The sequence below is a fragment of the Phaseolus vulgaris genome, chromosome 2 (genome assembly GCF_000499845.2).
Source record: "Phaseolus vulgaris cultivar G19833 chromosome 2, P. vulgaris v2.0, whole genome shotgun sequence".
In the NCBI taxonomy this organism is placed as follows: Eukaryota; Viridiplantae; Streptophyta; class Magnoliopsida; order Fabales; family Fabaceae; genus Phaseolus; species Phaseolus vulgaris.
Genome location: NC_023758.2, coordinates 7331694 through 7358247, shown reverse-complemented (window position 1 = coordinate 7358247; position 26554 = coordinate 7331694). Strand labels below are relative to the sequence as shown.

Genomic DNA, 26554 nt, shown 5'->3' with positions numbered 1-26554 from the left:
GACAAGGAACAACAACGACGCTATGACAGAACAGATGACTATGATTCAAACCCTCCAAACTCAGATGGAGGAACTGCGGCAAAAGGGGATGGAAGACCGTCGTCAACACGAAGAGAATAGACGCCGCCAAGAGGAAGAAATCGCCTTATTGAGAGAGCAGAATGCACGACTCCAGCGATAGGTCGATAATCCCGAACAAGAAGGCCAATCCCATATGGCCGACCGAACCGCCTCTCGCATACCTACACCGACCGACACCAATCCTGCTTCCAAAGCTGAAACAGTCGAAAGAAAGTCAAGTAAAAGGGGTCATCCTTTTACAGACGAAATCATCACTACACCACTTCCCGACAAATGGAGAGGCCTCGCCATTAAACTTTATGACGGCTCGACCGACCCGGACGAGCATTTAAATGTTTACAAGACGCAAATGACTTTGTATACCACAGATAATAATGTGTGGTGTAAAGTATTCCCCACGTCGCTTCAGGGAGAACCTCTTACCTGGTTTACAAAGCTACCTCTGAACTCCATTGACGACTTTGACATCCTAGCCGCGAAATTCTCCACTCAATATGCCACCAGCCGACCGCATCACATGTCCTCCATGTCTCTCCTAGCGATACAACAAGAAAAAGGTGAATCTCTCAGAACCTTTTTAGATAGATTCAACAAGGCATGCATGAATATCCGAGGGCTCAAACAGGAAGTCCCGTTACACCATTTGGTTTCGGCCATCCGTCCGACCCGTTTTACTGAATGTCTCATCAAAAAGCCACCTCAAGACATGGAAGATCTTCGAACTCGGGCAACCAAATTCATGCAAATTGAGGAACACATTGACTATCACGAACGGTTCAAAGCCGTCGGATCCGGAGTCCTCAAAGATCAAACCCCGAGCAAAGAAAGGGAATTCGAGACCGAACAGACCGTTCGAAATACCCCAAGGTCCGACCGGAACAGAGGAGGCCGAATCCCCAGGTTTAACAGTTACACCCCTTTAACTGTTCCGAGGGGACGAGCCCTAGATGAAGCACTGCAAACGGATTTAATTCCGACACTAAAACAGTATCAAACACCACCGAATGCAGATACTGCTAAGCGTTGTCAGTACCATCGGAATTTCGGTCACACGACCGAAGGATGTCAAGCGTTGAAGGACAAAATCGAAGAGCTCATCCAGGCTGGCCACTTGCGGCAGTTCGTCAAGAGGATAAGGAATTCAAGATCCCCACCACGGAGTACCGACCGTCCATCCCGTGGTGTTGACCGGTCATAGCGTAACGATTACAAACGCCGAACTGACCATAGCCAGGCTTCGCGGAAACGCAGTGAAAGCCCCGTTCGGCGTACACGCGCCCGCAGCACAAGTCCCGACCGAAACGCTCGCCCTCGCCAACGAGTCTGCGAAGTCATTAACATGATTGCTGGACCCGTTACCTTGGGCGAACCGAACCACGAAGCATATTACATAGCCGGGGGCTTTGCCAGTGGCGGGTGCTCAAATTCCGCCCGAAAGAAACATCTCCGGGACATCCAGTCCGCTCATACTACCACGAGGAGGCGTCCACACATACCTCCGATCACTTTCACTGACGACGACTTCACAACCATAGATCCAGCCCAGGACGACCCTATGGTAATCACCGTGGAAATTGACAAGTTCGCAATTGCCAAGACTTTGGTCGACCAAGGTAGCTCGGTTGACATATTATACTGGAAAATCTTTAAGAAAATGCGCATCCCAGAATTAGATATTCAACCCTATAACGAACAAATTGTAGGGTTCTCAGGTGAACGGGTCGACACTAAGGGGTATATAGACTTATATACAACCTTTGGTGAGGAAGACGGTGATGGAAGAGGCCCAAGCACAAGCCCACATGCAAGCCCACCAAAGGGTAGATTTGGGCCAACCATAGAGTTATGGCCAAGAGGATCCAAGAAGACGTTCTTTTACATGTTCAAATGCCATAAACTCTAGTGTAGAGTAGACTTTAATTTCTTGTCAAAATTAGCATAGGAACTTTATTTGTAATTTTCTTAGAATTAATTTTGGCACCTAAAACACCAACCTAGGTAAACTTAGAGTTTCTAAAAAAACCTCTAAATTTACCAAGGCCGGTCTAGAAAGCCCATGGGGGGTGAGCATAAAAACTAGACACACCCCTCCCCATGTGCTCATTTGTGCACCCATGTGCCATGTGCACCCATGTGCTTCACATTTACATTTCATTTGGCTAGCATTAGGGTTGCATTATGGTCCTCCTTAGCCTATAAAAGGAGGAGCCTACACCTTGTATTTTTAAGTTTATTGTGAGTAAAGTTATGCTGCCATTTTGTGCCAAGCTTTGCTTCTCCTAGAATTCTAGGCTCTAAACTTCACTTCCTTCACATCTCCTTGGGCTGGCCGAACCTCCCTATAATCATACCTATCATGCACCTTCAAGATCAACACCACTCTTAGGAGGATCTTGCACACACACCTTCATAGCTTCCGCACCACTTTCTTACATGATTCAAGAAGACCTTCATGAAATGCAATCAGACGGTCTCCACAAAACAATAAACGTACGATATCTTCTGGTCAATGCCCAAACTTCCTACAACATCCTGCTCGGTCGTCTGTCCATCAACAGATTAAAAGCCATTGTTTCCACCCCACACTTAGCCATGAAATTCCCTTCGGCAAATAACGACATTGCAACAATCCATGTCGATCAAAAAACCGCTAGAGAATGTTATGTCGCAAGTTTGAAAAGTGAGCCAACTCGACGGCTCTACACAACCAATCCGGATGACCGACTCCCGCAAAAAAGAGGACGATCCCCGACCCGACATTCCGGACGGCGCATGTCCCGTCGACAAATGATAGCCCTTGTTGATCTCGACCCTCGTATGGACGATCCCCGTATGGAGGCAGGAGAAGACTTGCATCCGTTCCCACTTCGCGACGATCGCCACACTACACATATCGGCACTTCACTGAAGCCGGACAACTGAATGGCCATCGGCACGACACTTGTAAAAAATGCCGATCTGTTTGCATGGACGGCCGCTGACATGCCTGGCGTAGACCCACAGGTCATCACTCACTGATTATCACTGTATAAAGAGGCTAGGCCAATAGCTCAAAAGAAAAGACATCTAGGCGAGGAACGACGCCAAGCCGCACGTGACGAAGCCGATAAATTGTTACAAGCCGGATTCATTCGGAAAGCCCATTACACCACATGGCTAGCCAACGTGGTTATGGTAAAGAAAGCGAACGGAAAATGGCGAATGTGCGTTGACTACACGGACCTCAATAAGTCATGCCCAAAAGACTCTTACCCTCTGCCTACCATTGATCGTCTCATTGATGGGGCGGCCGGACATCACATCCTCAGCTTCCTTGATGCCTACTCAAGTTATAATCAAATCCAAATGCACCCGGCCGACCGAAAGAAGACAGCCTTCATGACTGATTCCGATAATTTCTACTATGAAGTTATGCCCTTCGGACTCAAAAATGTCGAGGCCACTTATCAAAGACTAATGGACCATGTATTCCACGACATGATCGGCAGGAATGTTGAAGTCTATGTCGATGACATTGTTGTTAAGTCCGACTCATGTAAGCAACATATTGCTGACCTAAAAGAAGTTTTTCAGGCCCTCCGTCAGCACCAGATGCGACTCAATCCTGACAAGTGTGCATTTGGCGTCAAGGGGGGGGGGAAGTTCTTAGGTTTTATGCTTACCCATAGAGGCATAGAAGCTAACCCTGCGAAATGTAAAGCTATTTCCGAAATGAGAAGCCCCAACTCCATTCAGGAAATTCAGAGACTCATCGCCCGGCTCACCGCCTTATCCAGATTTGTTCCTAAACTTGCAAAACGAACAAGACCCATCGTCCGATTAATGAAAAAAGCATCTCGCTTTGAGTGGTCGGCTGAATGCGAGCAAATTTTCCTCCAATTGAAAACTTTTCTATCTTCCCCACCGGTCATCCAGAAACCGAATGCTAGAGAGCCCATTATAGTCTACCTCGTCGTTTCAAACGAAGCCGTTAGTTCAGTCTTAGTGCAAGAAATTAATTTTGAGGAACGACCAGTTTATTTCGTTAGCCGCGCCCTCCATGGCGCCGAAATCCGATACCAAACGATCGAAAAGGTGGCTATGGCTCTCATCATTACCAACCGACGAATGCGTATGTATTTTCAAAATCATCGTATTATTGTTCGGACAAATTACGCCATTGTAAAGATTCTCACTAAGCCAGATTTAGTCGGACGAATGATCGGATGGACGATAGAACTATCTGAATTCCATATTCAGTACCAACCACGAGGAGCCGTCAAGTCGCAAGCTCTTGTTGATTTCGCAGCCGAACTCACTCCTTCCTCAGCCGAGACTGAACACTCATCGTGGATCCTATACGTGGACGACTCCTCCAACGAAAGGTCGTGCGACGCTGGAGTCGTTTTGGAAGGCCCCGGCGAGATTGCCATCGAGCAAGCCCTAAAATTCGACTTCAAAACTTCAAACAATTAGGCCGAATATGAAGCCATTTTAGCCGGTCTACGCCTCGCTCAAGAATTGGAAATCACTAAGTTAATTTGTAAAAGTGATTCCAGGCTAGTCATCGGTTAACTTAATGACGAATATGAAGTCCGAGAAAGCTTTTTACAGCGATACTATCACTTAGTCAAACAGTTGATGAGCACCTTTTCTGAAATTTCCATGCAACACGTTCGACGCGATCACAATACTCGTGCGGACGCCTTGTCCCGGTTGGCAACCACGAAGTGTAAGGGAATGCATAGGTCGGTCATCCATGTTACGCTTGCACGCCCAAGCATCGACCTACAGGAATGCCTAACGATCGACGCGGAATCTACTTGGATTACCCCAATTAAGCAATATTTACTCGACGGCACATGTAGTCCTCTCGGCGAAAAAACCATGAAGCTGCAGGCCGCCCGTTTTGTCTTAATTGGCGACGACCTTTACCGCCGAGGTTATACCCGACCACTCCTTAAATGTTTGACACCCGACCAAGCTTCCTATGTCGTCCGAGAGTTGCACGAAGGAATTTGCGGAACTCACTCCAGCGCGCGAACAATGGCTGCCAAAGTATTCCGGGCCGGGTACTACTGGCCGACCGTCCAAGGCGACTGCACCAATTTCGTCCAAAAATGCCAAGAGTTTGACACTTTGTCCCATAAAAAACCTGAAGAACTTCATTTTATGTTATCACCTTGGCCGTTCGTCCAATGGGGTATGGACATCATTGGCCCTTTCGCCCCCGGTAAAGGCCAATGTAAATTCTTACTGGTCGGCATTGATTACTTCACCAAGTGGATCGAAGCCGAGCCTCTGACTGCGATCACCGCCCGCAATGTTCAAAATTTTGTATGGAAAAATATTGTTTGCCGCTTCGGGCTTCCACAGATCATCATCACCGATAACGGTCGGCAATTCACCGACCGGACGTTAGCTGAATTTTACGAGAAACTCCACATCAAACACATCGCCAGTTCAGTCGAACATCCGCAAACAAACGGACAAGCAGAAGCTGCAAACAAGGTCATCCTAAACGAACTGAAGAAACGTCTCAGCCAGCAAAGGGTAACTGGACTGAAGAACTCTTAGAGGTCTTATGGGCATATCGCTGTACTCCTCAGACGACTACACAAGAAATGTCGTACAGCCTAACGTATGGCACTGAAACTATGATTCCCGTCGAGATTGGAGAACCTTCTCTCTGCCGACAAACCCTTGATCTTGATCTAAACAAGGAAAGTCTCTCGGTCGGCCTCGATCTCATCAACGAACTTCGGGACAAGTGTAGAATTAGAGAAGAAGCATGCAAAATTCGGGCGGCCAGACAATACAACTCCAAGGTCAAACCGAGACTGTTCCACAAAGGCGATTTAGTATGGCGAATGCGGAGTAGCGCCCGGAAGGAAGGAGGCAAGTTCTCTAGCAATTGGGAAGGACCATTCCGCTTAGCAGATACGGCAGCCGGTGGAGCCTATTACTTAGAACATTTATTTGGGAAGGACATACCTAGAACGTGGAATGCCACGCATCTCAAATTTTATTACAGTTGAACTTAATAATAAAAGTGTACTCTTTCCTCGCTCGGTCGGTTTTTCCCTAAGGAGGGTTTACGACCGAGAAGTTTTAACGAGGCACTATAAATTAAAATCCAAGTCTCCTATTCCTTTTATTACTCTCAATCTATGCCTCGTTCGACATTCAAATTATTATTAACGTATTCAGAATTATTTATGCCTCGTTCGGCATCAGAATTATTCAGAATTATTTATGCCTTATTTAGCATCAGAATTAACTTATTACTTTAATGTAATCGGAATTATTTATGCCTCGTTAGACATTCAAATTATTATTAACGTATTCAGAATTATTTATGCCTCGTTCGACATCAGAATTATCATTAACATAATCGGAATTATTTATGCCTCGTTCGACATCAGAATTATCATTAACGTAATCATAATTATTTATGCCTCGTTCGGCATCAGAATTATTCAGAATTATTTATGCCTTGTTCGACATCAGAATTATTCAGAATTATTTATGCCTTGTTTGGCATCAGAATTAACTTATTACTTTAATGAAATCGCAATTATTTATGCCTCGTTCGACATCAGGATTAACTTATTACTTTTAACATAATCAGAATCATCCAGACCTCGTTCGACATTCGCATTATTACGAAATCAACTACGCCTCGTCCGACATCCAAATTAACAAACAAACAAGGTTCAAAAATACCAATCCGGTCGATCAACAATCAAATATTACATCCAAAATAAAACCATCATTGTACGATGCCCACATGCCGGGTCCAGCAATTTTCTATGGGATATTCATTAATTCTTCAAACGAGGCGTCCGGCTGTGGTCCCGGAGTCTCCGCCTTAGCTTCCTCATTAATGTCGCCAGGGTTGGTCGACACAAGTTTTCCATCGACCACCATTTTCTCAATGTCATACCGGTCGTCCTCCAGCGGCGCACCGTGCAGACAAGCCACTTGTTGGATGCCCAATCGGAAGTATTCTTCGCTAATGCGAAGTATGAAGTCGTGACACTTGGCCACTTCCGCTTTCAAAGCCTCCTCCCGGTCGGCTCCTCCTTTCAGTTGTGCCTCAAGACTCTTCGTGAGTTCCTCTTGCGCTTTTAGAGCCGTCTGCTTCTCCTCCAACTGGACCTTCAACCTCTCTGCCTTCTCGGTCGACACCTTGGTGGCTTGAGTGGCCTCGGTCACATCTTTCTTTAACTGGGGTATGGTAACGGTCGTCACTCTCTCGAGCTCTTCAACCACCGTTCGGCTTGCCATAAGCGCCCGACTTTGTAACTCTAATGTTTCCATCATCAGTTTAGTTGTAGGGATGGTGGCAAAAATCTCATTCTCTTCGGCGGTCAGCTCCGCCTGCAGGTGGGCCGCTATGTCCATGTCGACCGCCAACAGCTTGGTTCAGAGGTCGTTCGGGATGGCCCAGCTCGGCCCTCCTGATTTCCCTTCGGGGGTCGACCCCTTTTCTTCGCAGCAGCCGAGGCCCCCGTCGCAGGAACCGTTGTAGACGGAACGGCCGCCAACGCCCCGGCCGTGTCGACAAAGGCCGACTGACCATCCCTACTCTGGCGCAACTTGTTCATATACTCATGCAAAGAAGCGTCCGCCCGACACATGATTTCTGCAAAACAGACAGGAATTAAACACTATTAATGAAGTTATTCAATCAAACCAAATTTACAATCACATACCAATAAAATCCGCCCAGGGATCGGACGACACATATAACGAAATTATCTCCCTCGTAGGTAACTTGTGAGGGAGTTGGTCAAACACCACCATAACAGCCTTATCCAAAGCCGACAGGGCCGTACGGGAACTCGTGTTACGCACAGTCGGATTCTGGGTCCAATGGAACGGAAACTTGGTAACATCATCATTATAAAAATACTCTCGGTCGTCCGGCTCCACAAATATCTTGAAATATCGTTCCTTGAAGTTCTTGTAGGACGTGGTGAAGGCTGCAAAACGCACACTCCCCGGACGGCTGGTCAATGACACCCAACTTACCGGGTTGGACAAATGTGTGTTATAATAAAATAAAAACACTTCCGCTCTGGACGTCAAGTCAAAAAGTTGACACACCATTCGAAAGGCCTGTGCACGCCCATGAGTTCGGATGAAGTTGGGTTGGAGCTAGGTTGAGAAACCGTAGCACGTCCATCGTGAACTCATCGAACGACAACGTCACTTTCAAATCAGTGAATAACGTACTATAAACATAAAAGAAATCTACCGGAGTGTTCTCCCTTCCATGACAGACATGGTCAGTATACCCACATATTTCGGCAATAAGAATATCTGAAGGTAAACCCGACCGCACGACAGGGGCCCTAGCTATCACTTTATCCAGGTCGTTCGGTTTCCTAAAATAGTGGGTATATTCCTAACGCTAATATCTACCCACTCATAGCTCGGACCCATTGACCCACACGTACTTTCGTCACTTCCGGACGATGACTCCCCACTCTCACTCGACTCTCTACTACCTACTCTATTTGAAGAAAGTTGAGACATAACTAACCTTTCGTTCACAAATTAACACCCCGGTCGGCAACTATGGTTCATACAGCGCAACAACTCGCAATGTGGACTCGGCAATCGGAGCAACTCGGATGCCGAACTCAAGGAAACGTGGTCTCTCTGCAACTGGGGACGTTATTTATAGCATTTCCCTCTCATCCTCATCCGTTTAATTCCCGTTCATCCTACGACCCATATCAGCCGGAAGTCGAAGCGTCACTTAATCCACACCGCCGGATCCATCTCCTTCGTCTTCGACAAAAAGCGAACGTCCCGTCATTCCGTTACATTTAATGCCTGACACCTCGAAAGGCACAACAATCATTACGACTCTTCGACATTTATTTACCTCGAGCCTGGGGGGCAAGTGTACCGGTAGGCACCGAACGAACGTGACCGACCGACCGAACGCATAATAAATGTGAGGGCGTGTGACAAAGCTAAGGTGGTTAAGATACACCTCCGAAGAATAAGGAATATGCGTTTAAAGAAGATATGTTCCCCGGGTATTCCGGAGCACGATTTGATGGCATTTTCATGTGTTCTTCTTGAATCAAAGTAGAAAATAAGGTGCGGAAGCAATGGGTGAGATGATCAAGACCCTCCTAGGAGTTGTGTTGGCCTTGTAGGTGCATGATGAGTATGGTGTTTGAGTGGTTCGGCCAGCTCAAGGGAAAAGATGAAGGAATTGAAGTTTAGAGCCTAGGATTCTAGGGAGAAGCAAAGTTGAGCACAAATGGGCAGCATAACTTTACTCACAATAAACTTTTTAAAATACAAGGTGTAGGCTCCTCCTTTTATAGGCTAAGGAGGACCATAATGCAACCCTAATGCTAGCCAAATGAAATGTAAATGTGAAGCACATGGGTGCACATGGCACATGGGTGCACATGGGGAGGGGTGTGTCTAGTTTTTATGCTCACCCCCTCCATAGTCTTTCTAGAATGTTTCACACAAATATGCTTTCTACACTACTCTAATTACTAAGCACCCCTAATGGGCCTTTATGTAACAATTACAAAGGTCTTCTCTTCCCAAAACCGTAGCTTTGACCCATGTGTATGTGAAGCTAGACGGTCTAGAAGGAATCCTCATCATGGCCTAGACGCTCCTTATGTAGTCGTTCCTCATCATGGCCTAGACGCTCCTCTTCATGGGCTAGACGCTCCTTTTTGAGTCTAGACGCTCCTCATTATAGGCTAGACCGTCTAGTCTTGGAGGCTTGGCTTTCATCGTGTGGTGAGCTTGGGCCCTCCTCCATCATCCCCTCCCTCTTGAAAAGGATTTGTCCTCAAATCCAAAGCTTTTGCTTTTGAGGGGGCTTGTTGTGGCTGGATGGTGTCCATCATCTCCTCCTTCGGGAAAAGATCTATCCTCAGATTTGCTAACTTGATCTTGGATAGCAGCCTCTTGCTTCGTCAAGGTGTGTCCTCCCGGATCAAATATCAACCTATGAGAATCTTGAAACAAAGCAAAGGAGTTAGAGTGAGTATTTGGAGAACAATTAATTGTGTGAAGTTGCCATCTTTGTTTTTCTCTTGTTTTGGTCAACTTCTCACAATGCTTCCCTTTTGATGGTTGTAGGTGCCTTCTAATCCTCTTATGTTTTCTAAAATTTCCAAAAGTAGTTACTTTTTCCTTAGGCATAATCCCTTTAGGAAATGGTGACAACTTTAAAAAGACAAGAGGACTATGTTCACATACAACTTCAAATGGAGAGATATGAGTAATCTTGTGGACTACTCCATTGTATGCATGCATAAAAGGAAAAGGATTCTTATCCCAAGAATTGTGGGTGTCCTTCATGATTTCGTGAAGCATAGAAGGGAGAGCTATGTTTTCAAATTTTGGAGCTCTATCCCTTATTTTTGAAAATAAATCATGGAGGCTTGTCACTTTTCTTAAGAAGAGTTTATCCACTTCCATGAAGAAAGAATCAAGACCTTTTGTTGTCCTAGGAAGCTCTAATATGAAATTTAGGTTTATGTCTTCCCAAGGATCATTTGCAAAAGGTGAAGGAGTATAGAGTTCATGAGACATCGCCTTAGATGTATTTTTAAAACACGGAATGTTTCTAGGGTAATGTCTTTGAACATCTTTTCTCATGGGTGACAATAATTGTCCTTTTAAAAGCTCTAGAGTTTTATCAACTCTAATTTGACCCATGAGTTCTCCTTCATGAAGAATATCTCTTTTATGTGTGAAGGTAGTCTCGTTGATACAACCTTTGTTCATGGAAATTTCAATTCGTTGCAAAGGTTGTCTCCATAAGACATGACAAGTTTCTTTAGGCACTACTTCACATAAAAAATTGTCTTTGTAGATGCCTATAGATGACTTGACCTTCACTTGGTGATATCTTGGCATGTATGTAAAATAATCTACTATATTTTTATATATGCAAGCCTGTTTTAAGGATTCTTCTTTTTTTTCTAGACTTGCAAGTGTTCCTTTACAAAAGGTAAGGCTAGGTTGTTCAACAAGAGGTATATTTTCAAATGTATTTTCAACTCTCCCTTCTTGTTGAATGACCTTGTGGGAAGGAACACTCTTCTCCCACGCCTTTTGTTTCCCAAGGGTTTTCTCTTGCTTTTCTATTTTTACATTTTCTTCACTCTCACTAGCTTCTTTTTCTTGGCTACTATTCTCATCTTTGTCCCTTAAGATCATAGATCTTTCATTGAAACATTGAGATGCTAATTGATCATTGCCAAGGTATTCTAAACATGGAATTTCTCTAGCTTGAGTGTGAGAGATATGCTTGGTTAGGTTTTCTTGTCTCTCTTTCCTAGCTCTCCTAGGGAATTGTTGATGATATTCATTTTTCCTAAGACTTTCTTCCCCAAGATAATCATGATGTTTAGAGCTAGATGCATGAGAATGTAATTTTTTTGAAAATTGAGACTTCTCATTCTTTGTTTTAGTCAATTCATTAGTTTTGATCTCATTCTCCAATTGTTTAGATGAAATTGATTGAATATCCTTAGTAAGTTGTTTCAAAAGAGATTTCAAGGATTTCACCTCACTTTTAAGAGATTTAGAGGAGTGAGAAGACATGACTAAAGCTTTGTGTGTAGAAGTATTTTACCTTGAGAAAAATTTAGGGAAGTCAAAGAAGGTAGTCTTCCAGGTAAGGGAGGTGAGTCACAGTGGACTACTTAAATACCAAGCCTTTGCCTTAGCCAAAAACTATCCCTCAATGTCTTCACACAAAGCTTTCTCTTAGTAAACCACTTGAAACACAATTAAGTTGAGAAATCAGATTTTAATGCAAGAAAACAATGCATGCTAACTAATCAACAAAGCTAGACGGTTCAAATTTAATCAAAACTAACCATGCAAACGTCACTACTAAAGCAATAGAAAAACAATTACAAACAAGTAACAATTACTAAACAAGAATGTTATACTATTCGGCCCTAGGTGAGGCTTCTTGGACACTTTGAGCCCTTGAAGACACACTCACCGTCTAAAGCGTAATTAAGAGGTAATTAACAATAAACCAAGTTGCAAAGGAAATAAGAGAACTCCCTTGGTTGATCTCTTTTTGGTTAGTGCACTTCCTTGTTGTCTTTGCTTGTTGATCTTCCAAGTGTTTGTAGTGTTTTCTCAAAAATGTTTGTTTCAGATTTGACCTTGTCTTCTCCTTAGAATGATGGCCTTTAATTCTCCAATTTCCAGCACCTAGCAAAGGGCTAAACCTTAACCAAATCAAGTTCCCATTCACATAAGCACCAAAGAAGAATTAAATTCCAGCACCCAAATTAGAGGTCAAAGAATAAAAGCAAGAAACAATTGTAATTGAATAAAACAGTACCACCAAAAGGATTTATAATATGACAACTTAGAAAGAGATTCAAGAAACTAAAGCAAACAATTAAAGGTACTCAATTAAAGGTTGGCACACAAAAAGAATTCCTAAAGAAAAGCACTAGATTAGATGACCAAATAAAAAAAAACAGCACCACTGGAAAATGTTGTGGGCCAGAAAACGTGTTTGTTCCCCGATTTATGCTGATCTGTATTTTTGGAATTTGGCTCTGAAATTTGTTATGCAAGATATTCAGGATCTTATCTAAAATCTGGCTTTGGATTCACTCAAAACGGATGCACCATTTTTTTTAATAAATTTTTCAAAATTGGTGTTCGGTTAGGCCAGCTGGAGCGCTCAAGATTTGCACTCTGATTTTGTAAGATTTATCATTTTTTTTCTGTTGCTTCTTTTGACCTAATTCTTTTTTTTTCTTTTCTATAACACTTTAAACTTGCATTTTCCAGAAAATCAGAATTTTTCTATGGGTGGAAATATTTTTCTGGGTTAAAACAGCCAAAACAGAGAAGGTGTAAACAGGGGAATCTGAAAACTGGAAACAAAAACAGCAAGATACCAAAGTTTAGACACAATGGAAATTTGTGAAATAGAATTGTGTATGATCTAAACACAATATGAACTCAAACTAAAAATTAAAAAGGCACCAAAGGATCAAAGAACAGCAGATTCAAACAATTTAAAGAGACCCAAAAGCAAGAAACAATCAAGCCAATAATAGGACTACTAAGAATTGTTGACAAATATGGATTCACATGACTTGACACAGCATTTATAGATTCAGAAAATAAAGACTCAAAGCATAAAATGAAGCAAAATTAAGAAAGCAATAAGGACTCAAATTCCTAAAAGAAAAACAGCCACTCAATGGTGTAAGGAATCCTATCACAAGCTGCACAGAATTTGTTCAAGATCAATTGAACAATTGTGCTTTGGTTGGATCTTCCATAAGCACACCAAGAACAATTTAAAAAGTAAAAAACAGCAAGACAAGTATGAAATTTAAATGACAATATGAAATAAAGAAGAACTGAAAATTTAAAAGACCAAGCTACTCATCTTGAAGAACCAAAAGCTCATGATACCAAATGATGGTATTTTCATGAAGTTCTTCTAGAATCAAAGTAGAAAATAAGGTGCGGAAGCAATGGGTGAGATGATCAAGACCCTCCTAAGAGTTGTGTTAGTCTTGTAGGTGCATGATGAGTATGGTGTTTGAGTGGTTCGGCCAGCTCAAGGGAAAAAGGTGAAAGGATTGAAGTTTAGAGCCTAGATTTCTAGGAGAAGTAAAGCTTGTGCACAAAATTGGCAGCATAACCTTACTCAATTAAACTTTTTAAAATACAAGGTGTAGGCTCCTCCTTTTATAGGCTAAGGAGGACCATAATGCAACCCTAATGCTAGCCAAATGAAATGTAAATGTGAAGCACATGGGTGCACATGGCACATGGGTGCACATGGGGAGGGGTGTGTCTAGTTTTTATGCTCACCCCCTCCATAGTCTTTCTAGAATGTTTCACACAAATATGCTTTCTACACTACTCTAATTACTAAGCACCCCTAATGGGCCTTTATGTAACAATTACAAAGGTCTTCTCTTCCCAAAACCGTAGCTTTGACCCATGTGTATGTGAAGCTAGACGGTCTAGAAGGAATCCTCATCATGGCCTAGACGCTCCTTATGTAGTCGTTCCTCATCATGGCCTAGACGCTCCTCTTCATGGGCTAGACGCTCCTTTTTGAGTCTAGACGCTCCTCATTATAGGCTAGACCGTCTAGTCTTGGAGGCTTGACTTTCATCGTGTGGTGAGCTTGGGCCCTCCTCCATCACGATTGGTAAGACATATCTATAACCACCCTGAGCCCAAGGGGTAGAAAGCCCATTAGGCAATCCTATAAATACGGTGTTCAAGCTAGAGAAAGGTACGTTTTCATTCACTTACTAAACCACACTTAGAATCTCATACTTACTTGAGCGTCAGAGTGCCTTCGCAGGTACCCTCCCCCGCTCGACCGAAGGAGACACCAAGAAGGAACGACCGACCGAAGTAGAAGAAGATCGACACGTCAGCAGTTATATTACGTCAACCGACCGTGCCTGGGCCCCATCTCTCCACTCAGGTACACATTACCTTGTTTGTGATTTATGATTCTTCTGCAAACACAGTTGCGGAAAAAAGACCCCAATTTAAGCTTTGTTGAGAGAAGAACGAAACCCTAATCCTCGATTCTGAAGATATTGCTTTTGGGCAAATTGTGAAGCACTGAACCCTTCAGAAGTTCCGTATGAGTTACAGTTGCCAAAATGGTGTAAATGAGTAAAGGAAAAGGAGAGGAGCGAGGAGAGAAGGGTTGTCATTAGGGTTTTAGAGAAAAGAGAGTTTCAGAGAGAGAATGGAGAAACGAAATATGATAGAGAGAAGGGAATCAAATCAGAATGAGAGAGAAAAAAGTTACTTTTAAAAAGTGCTACGTGGCACGTTTTGATTGATCCAGGTATATTGGGTTGATTGGTGGAATTTTTTCTACTTTTGGTATTAAATGTTTTTAATTTTTTTTTTCTGAAATGGAGAGGACACGTGTTTAAACTTACTGTGAGAGTTCTCTCCATTTGTATTACGTATAGATTTTGTTCGCATGTTATCTTTACTAAATATTTTTCCCCTCATATTTTTTTTTCCATTTTCTTTACTCTTACAATTATGCTAATTTTGAATTAGGTGAAAGTGAGAAAAAGGGAAAGAGAGTAATGAACGAAGTTATTTAAATAAATAAAAAAATGAGAAATGAGTAGAAAATATAGAATAAATTTAATTAATATGAAAGAAAATAAATAAATAAACTAAGCAATATAATGAATTGCAAAATTACCCTCTTTTCTATTTTAATAAAAAAATGTATAAATTAAGGTTGAAAATTGATTAATTATGAAATAATTAATTTCTAAATTTGGAAATAATATGTAAAAATTATTTACCTTTTAAATAATTTTGAATAATTTTTTGCAAATCATATCCAATTTTTTCACATACCAATTTAAAAAGTTAAATGTAATAAAAAAATTCAAAATGAAAAAATATATGTAACTACCCATTTATCTATTAAAAATTAAAGATATTCTATTTTTATACACATGGAATCATGTGCAATTTAAAACATTATATATTTTGACATTTGATCACAATTTTAAAAATTAATGTTGACTTTAGGGAATATTAAGCTTGCATCTCTTCCTCACAAGTTCTCTTTATATAGAGAATAAAAAGAAGGTTTATTAATAAAGAGATAATGGATAATTAATGTTTGTCATATTTTCAAGATACTTTGAAAATACTATTTTCAACCTTCTAGGCTGAGTTCAAAGAGATATAATTCGAAGACTTTAGAATGTCCTAATCTACTCAATGGTTCAATTACCAATATTCATTGATCATGGTCTTCCACTAAATTAAGGAAGGATTCCCAACCAAGAATCCCATCAAGATATAATAAATGAAAGCATTTTCACCATGCAAAATTGTATAAGTATTATTCGTTATCAAGTTATTATTTATTTAGTTATACAATTTACATAGTTTATAACTACCATATAAAATTGTTTTAACTTAAGATTACATGTGGAATAAACAAGATGTTACCTCTATGCACCTAAGCAAACACATTCATTGTATTGTATTTTTCCAATGTTAAAATGCCAAAATTATAAATTTATTCAATTCATTTTTTTAAATAAGTGTCAATTGAATAAAAAAAACAGTACAAAATGATTTTTTTCCTTTCAGCTCATCATGGAATGGAAAAATACTAATAATAATAAATAAAAATAAATTAAATTAATACTCATTAAATGAACTAATTTAAATAAAATTATTTATTCAAATAATATATATATATATATATATAAATTTTTTAAAAGAGAATGGAAACACTACAAAAAATTTAATATTTTTTTTTAAAATATAAAATTATAATTATATAATATATTTTTCACGGACAATATAAAATTTATTACAGAAGAAAATTTATGTAATTATATTTTTTTTGTGTGTGTGCATTTATATTTACTGATTAGTTTTATCAAATATTTTTAATTTGGTAGAGATTTATAACTTAGGAATTTAGGAGCTAACAACTTGTGTAACTACAGTTAAAGAATTTAGGAATGTGTGCATTTTGTATTGGTGTTTTTTTTTTTTAAATAATAAAGGGATTTGAATTAATTATTTTTGTTGAGGTATATGTTTTATATTAAAATTTAGAAGGAGTAATTATTAAAGTATTAATTAGTAGGGAGGCGCATTAAAATGGCCACGTTCTCCGCAGCAGAGAAAATAGAAAAGAAAAGGAAGTTGAATGAGAATCCCTCCTTCTCTGTTGTAATTGTAATTGGAATTGGAATTGTAATTGTAATTGCAATTGAATACCCATTTGCGTTTCAATTGTCTTTCTTTTTCCTTTCCTTTTCTTCCATCTTCTCGATCTCTCCGATCCACATTCTCTACACACCAGATCCATCAAATCCACTCACTCTCCTCAATCCCATTCCGAGATGAGCACCGGCGACCTTCTCAGCATCGAACCTCTCGAACTGAAGTTCTTCTGTGCGTTTTCTCTCTCCCTCTTTCCCTCTTTCTCTTCTTCTAGGGTTTCATTTTCATTCCCTTCTTTCAGTTGAGCTCAAGAAGCAGATCTCGTGTTCTCTTATATTGTCAAATAAGACCGACAGCTATGTAGCTTTCAAGGTAACCAACCTTTCATTTCAACTCTCTCTTTATTTTTTAGGAGTACCTTGTGATTATGATTTTGCGAAACCTTTTCTCCCCAGCCTCTCGCTCGATTTGCATGTTTAATTTGTATTCTGATTTCCCCCCTCTCGCAGGTCAAAACGACCAATCCGAAGAAGTACTGTGTTCGTCCAAACACTGGAATTGTCTTGCCACGATCTACATGCGATGTTATCGGTACCTATCTGGATACAATACTCCCAATATCTAATTTCATTTTTATGACTGCTAATTGATGTTTTTGTCACATTTGTTTTTTTTTTCTTCTACAGTTACCATGCAAGCGCAAAAGGAAGCTCCTTCTGATATGCAATGCAAGGATAAATTTCTTCTTCAAAGCGTAAAAGTAGAGGATGGAATCGCCGCAAAGGATATCACTGCAGAAATGGTATAATAATATGTCATGCAATTGCTACCCGTTGCAATTTCCTTTGATTCTTTTTTTTTTAACTGTTTATTGGGTGAAATGACTGAGACCCCTGCCATTGGGATTTTTTTAGTTCAACAAGGAAGCGGGGCATGTGGTTGAGGAGTGCAAATTGAGAGTGTTGTATGTCTCTCCGCCTCAACCTCCGTCTCCAGTCCCAGAAGGTTCTGAGGAAGGATCATCACCTAGAGGTTCTGTTTCCGACAATGGAAATATCAGCGGTGCTGACTCCGCGGCAGTGAGTTCTTAACTTGTTCATGGTTTAGGTGAATCTTTTTTGTTTCTCAACATAAGATTTAATGATATTAACTGGAATGCTTTTCTCTTTGGGCTTGTTAGGTAACAAGAGCATTTGCTGAACGACATGACGGTCCAGAAAAGTCTGCAGAGGTAAATCAAAGAGATATTCTTTTGGAGTGTATATTCTGTTAGTGAACACGCGTTGATCTGTGGATAGTGGCTGTGTTAATTAACTGACATTAGTAGGTTGTGATTGACTATTGATACTTACTAGGAAAGAATACAAAATGAGAACTGAACTTTCTTGTTTGAACAGGTGTTTCTTTTTCAATTTGCACTTTTTTGTAGTCAGTATACAGCAAATGAGAACTGAACTTTCTTGTCTGAACATGTCACTTGTTTAGTTTGCATTGTTTAGCAACTTTGGATATTTGAACTGTGTCATTCACTGTGTGCCAAACCGGTGTGCAAATATACACAATTGAGTACTTAAGATAGAAACTTATTCTCTTTCTTGGAGAGTAATATTGATTTGAAGAAAATTTTCCAGCTTTGTGCTTATTAGAAAATGTACTTCTAAGTCTAACTCAATCTTGGAAAACTAGCTTGTAAAGTGTGATTTGCACTCGTTTATATACTATAATTTGGTTTTATCTCTGTTTTGTGAGCCCTTCAACATATTCTTTCAACCGAAGACTAGACATCTCAAGCTGGGCCTAAGTGAAATCCGATAGCGGCTAACATGAGGCCTAACACCTTGTTAGGATATGCTCTGAATGATACTCTAATATCATCTTAAGAAAGTGAAATTTAAGTCTAACTCATCCTACAAAATTGACTTATAAGATGAGGTTTTAATCCCTTCTTTGGCTGTTAAAAAAAAGAAGGGAGAGGATAGATATGGGAATGAGTGGATTAAAAAAAGTGGGATCCACTATTCATTATCACTCTATTTTCTACCTATTTTTATACTTCTCTTTAAGAAAACTCTTCTAGCTCTTTATTTCTCTCTTATTTTCATTCACCTTTTCTATTTCCGTTTATCATATTTGTTTCATACTCCCCCCTTCTTTGGATGTCATTCACTACTTTTACTGTAAAATTCTCTAAATTGATCATAGATTGTCGAAACATGGTATCTAATTAATACATATGATTATATAAGTATTAGAGCAGATTATTTGTATAAAACGGTGGCTTGAGGAAATAGCTTTCTTGGGTAGTGAGGTCCTTGGTGTGATTTCAGAGTCACTTTAAATAGCTTTAGATGTGTGCAACTTTGGCAGGTTACTTCTGCTTCAACAAACTCTACGGGCATGTTTGTTTAACAGAATCTTTTATGAAAATAAGTTAGTAGAGTGGGAATAGAGTAGTAATTAAAGGTCTTTGGTTAAAAAGAAACTTAGAAAAAAAAATGAAGAGTAGAAATAGATGAAAAAAAGTACAGTAGGCCACCAGTTTTTAAAATTATTTCTTGGAAAATCTTCTCCTCACCAAACAACACCAAAGGGCTAAGTTAATATTTTCAGGACCAGTGTCGTGATGCCTATAACCTGAATTAACAGGACAAAATACAATTTCTTTTTGGGTTCCTGGCTTTAATGATTTTATAAGCATGTAACTTCAGTTTTTTTATGTTTGGGAACTTTATTTTGATTATAGTCAGTTTTTTTGCAGGCAAAAGCTCTTATCTCAAGGCTGAACGAAGAAAAGAATAATGCAATTCAACAAATTAACAAGCTTCGTCAGGAACTGGTGAGGATCTACAAAATATATATTGATAGATAACTTATGTCTCAGTCTGACTGACCTGCAGTTCTCCTTTTCTCCTGACTGGAGAGGGAAATACCAAGAGTATTGTTACCCCTCTTTAAGTGGGTAGTAAGGTTCTAAAACTGAAAGGAAAGCACCAGAAATTATAGAACGAACTTTCCAAAGTTTGTTGAAGGTTTTCTGGTTCACAACTGAGCTTCGTTGATGTGCTGATTTTCTTTTGAAAGAATTGCTTCTTTCCGTTTCTTAACATGATAAAATGAATTCTTGTATAATCTAATTGGATGATGTGGTTATGTTCTTGGCTTTATTTTCCCCCCTATCCTCAGGCTTTTACTTACTAAAATGCAGTTTATATTATTGTAGCAGAATTTGCCTTTTGATATTATGTTAATTTGTCAACTAAGTATGTGACTTGTCACCATACTTTTTATTTGAAAACCTTATTTGAACTGAAAGGTAGAAATGATGATCTGGGATTAGATGGGGGAACTTGGAAGTGTCGAATGTTGGCCAACTTAATTTAGGAGGGTCTTCACTTGAATATAGGGCTCATGATATTTTATTTTCTCCCTAAAATTGCATTTTAGGCTGAATCAATATTTTCCTTTCATAATTTTCTGTATTATCCGTCACTGTTAATTGCTTTGTATTGGGAGACTGAGGAACAGAGATTTTCAGCATTAGCATTTGAGCTTTTATTTGAAGGAACATTTTGTGCAGGACGTAGTGGTTACTTTTGCATCCTGTGGTTTCGTATTAGTTAGTTTACCTCTTTAGTTATATTGTTCAATTTGTGCTTTTGCTAGAGGTGTTAGGAACACATTTTTTCTGTCTAATGCTTTCTCACCTTTTTATGTCGAGTTTCTAAGTTGACATAAGTCAAACAATGTTTAGTTGTACATATGATGATCATTTTTTTATATGATATAGACAAGTATACGATGACAGACAAACTTGGTACGAACTATTTGTATTAAAGCAAATAAGCAAATGTCTTTTAAGCAAGCAAACTCAGTATGTAATGTTGCCACTGAACTGTGGGGGAAACACTAATTGGTGATCTTATTATCTGCAGGACACACTGAGACGGGAAAGCAACAAAAGTCGTGGGGGTGTCTCGATGGTCATTGTCATATTAATTGGTTTACTTGGCATAATTATGGGGTATCTCATGAAGAAGACCTAAGTCTTTTTGATATTCAATCCTTCACCATATGTTTGATCTTAGTTTCCTGTTGTTCCTGGCTGTTCAAGAAATGAAGACGAAGGGCAAAACAGATTAAATTCAGTAGGTGTTGGTGTTTTTTTGGGGGTCGATATGGACATAGAAACATTAGTTGAAAGCGTGGGTCAATGATTTCTTTCAAGAGCAGATTACTGTGAACTGACTCATGCTTTTGGTAACATGCATTCTTTTTAAGTCAAGGGAAAATTTGTTGTTTTATGTGGTTCATTCAGTGACTGTCTGGAAATGTCAACAATGACCACTAGTAGCATGCATATTATGAATATCGGATATTTTATTTTTCATGAGAATAATATTACTTTGTAGTTAGATTTCCTAAAGCTGGATAAAAAGCTCTTATTTGGCCGGGGTATCAGTTGCGTAGTTTATTGGAAGTTATTTTTTGCAAATTTTGATGCTCAATAATGAATTGACCTTAATCCAAACATGTAATTAAAAGTTGGCAAAGACTAGCTACTATTTATCTAAAATGGAACCTAACAATACTCGAATTTTATTAGAAATTATAATTGAAAAGGAATAGCTGGAGATCATATACTTACAGGAATTTATGTTGTCCGCCAGTGTAAACAAGAAGCTTAGGTAACATTGGAGGAAATTTGCAGTAGCTAGGTAGGAATAACTGCAGTCTTTTCCATATATTCTTTTATTAGGAATATTACTTGAGTTTTGTTGAATGAGTTTATACTATATTTTATTTTATTTAGGCTAAATAGCATTTTATTAGGAGTATTACAGTTTTGAGTAAATAAGGATGAGATCGTTCCCATTACAAAAATTACAAATAGTTGAACAAGCCACCGCATGAAAGAAAAAAATATGATAAAAAGAGTGAAGACAGAAGTAGACTAAGAAAAAATGAATAATCAATCATCTTTTTTGTTTGAGTTCTTCCTGAAAGTGTGTTCAATGTGGTTGGCCATGGAAAAAGCGGTGGAGGCCAGCCGCTTAATGTCTGGGACTTGGTAGTTCTGAGCAACATACACTCCCAAAGCTGCCCCCATCACAAACGAAAAACTGCTTTTGATTATGCCCATTATCAAACCACACGAAACGACACAAGCACAGCACAACTGAAAAAATATCCTTAATTGTTTGGCTGTTGGTAGCGTCTGTATGGGGTCATTTCCATATTTATTCGGTTCTTAGGTCATAACATAACCCCTTCCCCAAGAAAATTTTCTTTTCCAACAAACAAATTAACCCAAAACCATTCATCAAGCAATACCATCTTTCCCTGCCAAGTGGGACCCATATATTCGCTACTTTATCCCACTAAAGATTTTGGTAAGTTAAACTGGAAATAAATAATAATGGTTAATAAGTTATTATAATGAAAAATATTTTTTCACACCCATTTTTTCTTTGCTTCAAATTACACTTTCTTTAAGTGTTGAATTATATATGTGATTGGGGTATTTTTATAAAATAATAGACATAAGATAAATGTAATTTGGAGCATTGAAGATCAAATTATCACTTCTCTATTATAATTCAAATTAAATAGTAAAAAATGTGGCGGAGTATATCTTATTTTTTTTATTTAATATTATATATTCTTATCAAATCTTCTATGTTTAGATTATAAATATAATGTGTAAAATTTGTTCTATCCATAACTAATATATTTAACAAAATTATAGTTGAATATTTGAACATGGTTGTAGTTAGTTGTACAGGAAAACCATGATCTGAAAACTGTACCAAAACAAAAAGGTTTATTTTATTTTATAATATGATTAAATGTGATGGTATTTAAGCAAAGAAAGAAAAAGTTCATAAAACATTTCCTAAACAATTTTTAAAATATTCTTTATTAATGATTAATTTTATATTAAAAAAAACAATACCTGTCTTAAAAAATAAAAAAAACATTTATATTTACAATTTCATAAATTAAAAACGCTGTCAGTTTTTTTTTTCATTTTAGGAATCGAGATATGCTAATAGTGTTTTTTCAAAGAAAAAAAGAAAATATATGTTAATAGTATCTCAATATTATGTTCAATACAATTGGCATATCCCAAGTGGCGATATTTAGGTGTTGGCGTAGGTGAAAAATATTTATACATTATTATTTAAAGAATTTAATCAGAGTACATAAAATAAATTTTATATTATTATTTAGTAACAAGTTATTTTTAATATAATTTAAAAATAATTATTCTAAAATTATTAAACTTATTGTGTAATTTATAGTTGAATAAGAATAATTTTTTTAATCGTAATCAAATTATGTCATCATATTATTATAATACGTGCATTCTACTTTTTCTCTCTTTAATTATATCTTTATCTATTAGTGTTCAAGAGCAAGGGTGACCGTATTTTTTTTATCTTAGTTTAATTGTGAAAAAAATCAACTAAAGTAATGAATCATATTTGACTTTTACTTCATTATCTTGCCTAGTTTGTAGCATTCATTTCTTTTTTCACGCAAGGCTATGCAAAAGGATAGGATACTTGTATGCATAAAGTGAGTTTAGATAGTACTTGATATTGAGTGTAACTATTATTGTTGGTGTAAGTCACTCTCTTGCTCTTTAGCAATTCACTCCTTTAGACTTCAAGACTCCTTCTTAATTCTTCATCACTCGGTCAGGTGTAAACTTACAAAAGGTTCTCCAACTATGAAGTAAGTACTCTGTATCAAGAGAGTGTATTGTAAAACTAATAAAAACGTATCTTACTCATTGTAGAGAGTTTATTTGTAACATTGAGTCATGAATCATCTGACTAATAGAAAAAATTTAGCATATATTTGCATTAAATCAGTGTTAGCTGATTTCTTGGGAGGTAACCCTGATTTATAAGGAGGAATATTTGAATAATATCTTCAATAAATCAATATTAGCTTATTTCTCGGGGTGTTGCATGGATTTGATGGGATGTGATCCTGATTCGTATGAAGTTTTCATAACTACCTTAATTGTTATTTTTTACAAATGTGTTTTTAATATAGTTCCAATCGGTCGGTTGCAGAGTGTTTGAATCTTGGAACTAGGTGAGTCATAATCGATTAGGTGTAATAATACACAAAGACCATTATCGATTAACCATTTATTTCTAGTAGATAATCGATTATGTATGAGAAAACACATGCAAGATAATCAATTAATCATTTTCTTTAGTACATAATCAATTATATATTACAAAACACATGCAATTATATCCTATATTTTGTAAGCAAAGTTGATTATGTGGTGTATTCAACCTCAACTATAATTAATTACCAATAATTTTAAAAATCATAATTAATTATATTACACATTTAAGATCTATTATACTTATGTTTTATGAACTTGTATTGAAGTTTTTTTTTTTACTTGGATTGAGGTTGTTGCTTTTGACTTTGGTGGTGTTGCTTCTTGACTGCTTGATTGTGTTCTCTAGATCCTCTTGACATTACTTTTGTGAAGCTCTTTCATTTTTGGACAATGAATTAGTTAAATAAATAAATGAAACACTTTAGGGGTGTTCCTAACCCGTATACAGAGATCTCATAATGATGTTACCTATAAAATCTTAAAGTTGTAAAAGTGTCTTCACCAACCCAGTTTAGTTTTACAATTAAAAGTGAAAGAAAAATGTAAACATGACTTAGCATTTGTAAATAATGGGATTTCAGAAAAAAAGGTTCTATAAATCGACCAAGTTGGAAAATTTTGTTTGGGAATGATGTGATGTTTTGGAAAAAGACCTCTTAAATGGTGACAACCATTAGGAGGTATGAACAAATTATCCCTAACAGTTTTTAACCAAGATGGTGGTGAAATAGGAACCTTGGGTAAGGAAAAAGATAAGGAAGGAAAACACCTTGGAGGTGAAAGGATTAGATCCATGTCAACTTGGCCTTCTTTGTCTTTTTCTTTTTTACTTGTGGTAGGTGGGTGAGGTAGGTCTTGTTTTACCTTTTTTATCATTAAGATTTGCTTTTGTGGACAATGAAGAGCTATGTGCCCAAAACCTAAACATTTAAAACATTTGATATTTGAAGGTTGGGTAGGTAACTTAGGATTAGAAGGATTTGTAGTAGAAACTTTCTTTGGAAACATGGTTTGTTTGGAAAAATTGGAAGGACAATTTTGAGTAGACATTTTGTTGGCATCCTTCCTAGAAGAGTTGTAGAAATTATAATCATGAGTATTTTTGAAAGTTGTTTTCAAAAGATAGGATTCTACCTTGATGGCTTGGCGAAACACTTTCTTTAAAGAAGAGTACTCATTTAATTCTACAATTTCTCTAATATCTCTTCTCAAACCACGTACAAACCATTTTAGCTTTGACTCTTCATTAGCATGCATATTCATTTTAGTCAAAGTTGTTTCAAAATCTTTAATGTATTCTTCTACCATCCTATGTCCTTGAGGAAGCCTTTGGAACTTCAACAAGTGTTCCTTCCTAGAAGGAGGAACAAACCTCGCGCGCATACACTCTTTCAAAGCATTCCAAGAAACCACAGGAGGTTTCTTGTGATATATAATGTCCATTACAATTTTATGCCACCATTCTTTGGCATAGCCCAAAAAGGATGAAGAAACTATCCTAAGTTTATCGTCATCTTGGACCCTATACACATGAAAATAATGGTCAACCTTAGTCTCCCAATCTAAATACACATTAGGATCACTATCACCATTAAAACTAGGGACTTTTTTACAAGCAATGTTGAACACTTGGTGATATCTTTGGTCACGGTTATAGCTCTCTTCATGAGAATGATGGTGATGCCTCCTTCTTCTATGTTCTTCTTCACCAAGGACTGAAGCTTTGGAAGGAGAATGCTGTTTGTAAGATGCACCACTTGAATAGCCAGCCATTTTGTAAATAAAAAACAGCAAACACACAAAAACAGCAAACAAGTTAAGAAATAAAATTAGCAAAAACAGTGAGCTTGGCAATGAAATTGCCGAAGTGAATGGAGGCAGAAAAAAGAGGTCACTCTCAAAGAAATAATGTCCTTGCACCAATCTGATCTTGAGGCCTTGGAATCCTCAAATGAAAGATGTCAAAGCAAGCACACCAATCTCAAAGGCAACCACCACAAAACCAATGAAACAATAAAGACAAACAAGAAAAGGTATAAGCAAAGAAAGGTAATGGCAAAAGGAATACTATATGTAAGACAAACTCAAAGATTAAAGAATGAAAGACAAGCAAGAAAATAAAGAACTCAATGAGGAAAGAAGGCACACCAAAAGAATACTTAAGGAAAAGCACTAGAGTAGATGAAGAAAACCACAAAATTAGCTACGGGAAAAAAAATAAATTAAAATGCAAACTGTGCTTGATATTCACTGATTTAAATGGAATGATGTAGAGCGAACTGGATTATGAAATTTAAACCACAGAAACTTCAAGATGTTAACTCAATAATGGCACTGGAATCAATTAAAAACAGTAAGCCAATTGAGAGAAATAAATTTTTAAAAATCGCTGCCAGATTACCGTATTTTTTTCGGCAGAATTGTACACTTTTTTAATTTTATTTATCATTTTTTGTGTACTTCGTATTTTTGAATGATTCTTTTTTCTATTCTTTTCTAACACTTTGAATATCTCAAATCCAGAATTTCAGAATTTTCCAGTAAGTAAATCAATTGCAATAAGGAAAAACAGTAAGCACTTTTTTCAGAAACAGA

The 26554-nt window shown here is 38.0% G+C and overlaps 2 protein-coding genes across 2 annotated transcripts; both read left to right on the top strand.

The window, feature by feature from the left end:
* Positions 1-214: 214 nt before the first annotated feature.
* Positions 215-1279, top strand: LOC137808984 (uncharacterized). The gene has a single exon (XM_068610129.1). The coding sequence runs from the start codon at positions 215-217 to the stop codon at positions 1277-1279; it is 1065 nt and encodes a 354-aa protein (XP_068466230.1).
* A 15438-nt stretch (positions 1280-16717) lies between these two features.
* On the top strand, positions 16718-21264 carry LOC137810538 (vesicle-associated protein 1-2-like). The gene is made up of 8 exons (XM_068611876.1): positions 16718-17040; positions 17111-17181; positions 17319-17400; positions 17496-17611; positions 17724-17888; positions 17990-18040; positions 19568-19645; positions 20742-21264. Exons 1-8 carry the CDS (start codon positions 16989-16991, stop codon positions 20850-20852), a joined length of 726 nt encoding a protein of 241 aa, XP_068467977.1. The 5' UTR covers positions 16718-16988; the 3' UTR covers positions 20853-21264.
* Positions 21265-26554: the final 5290 nt, after the last annotated feature.

Bases quoted from the DNA above. Each gene is read 5' to 3' on its own strand.
- LOC137810538 (XM_068611876.1), top strand. From the start codon at position 16,989: ATGAGCACCGGCGACCTTCTCAGCATCGAACCTCTCGAACTGAAGTTC. The intron at 17,612-17,723 runs GTATAATAATAT...GGATTTTTTTAG, and splicing joins AGGATATCACTGCAGAAATG to TTCAACAAGGAAGCGGGGCA. The intron at 18,041-19,567 runs GTAAATCAAAGA...GTTTTTTTGCAG, and splicing joins GTCCAGAAAAGTCTGCAGAG to GCAAAAGCTCTTATCTCAAG.
- LOC137808984 (XM_068610129.1), top strand. From the start codon at position 215: ATGGCCGACCGAACCGCCTCTCGCATACCTACACCGACCGACACCAAT.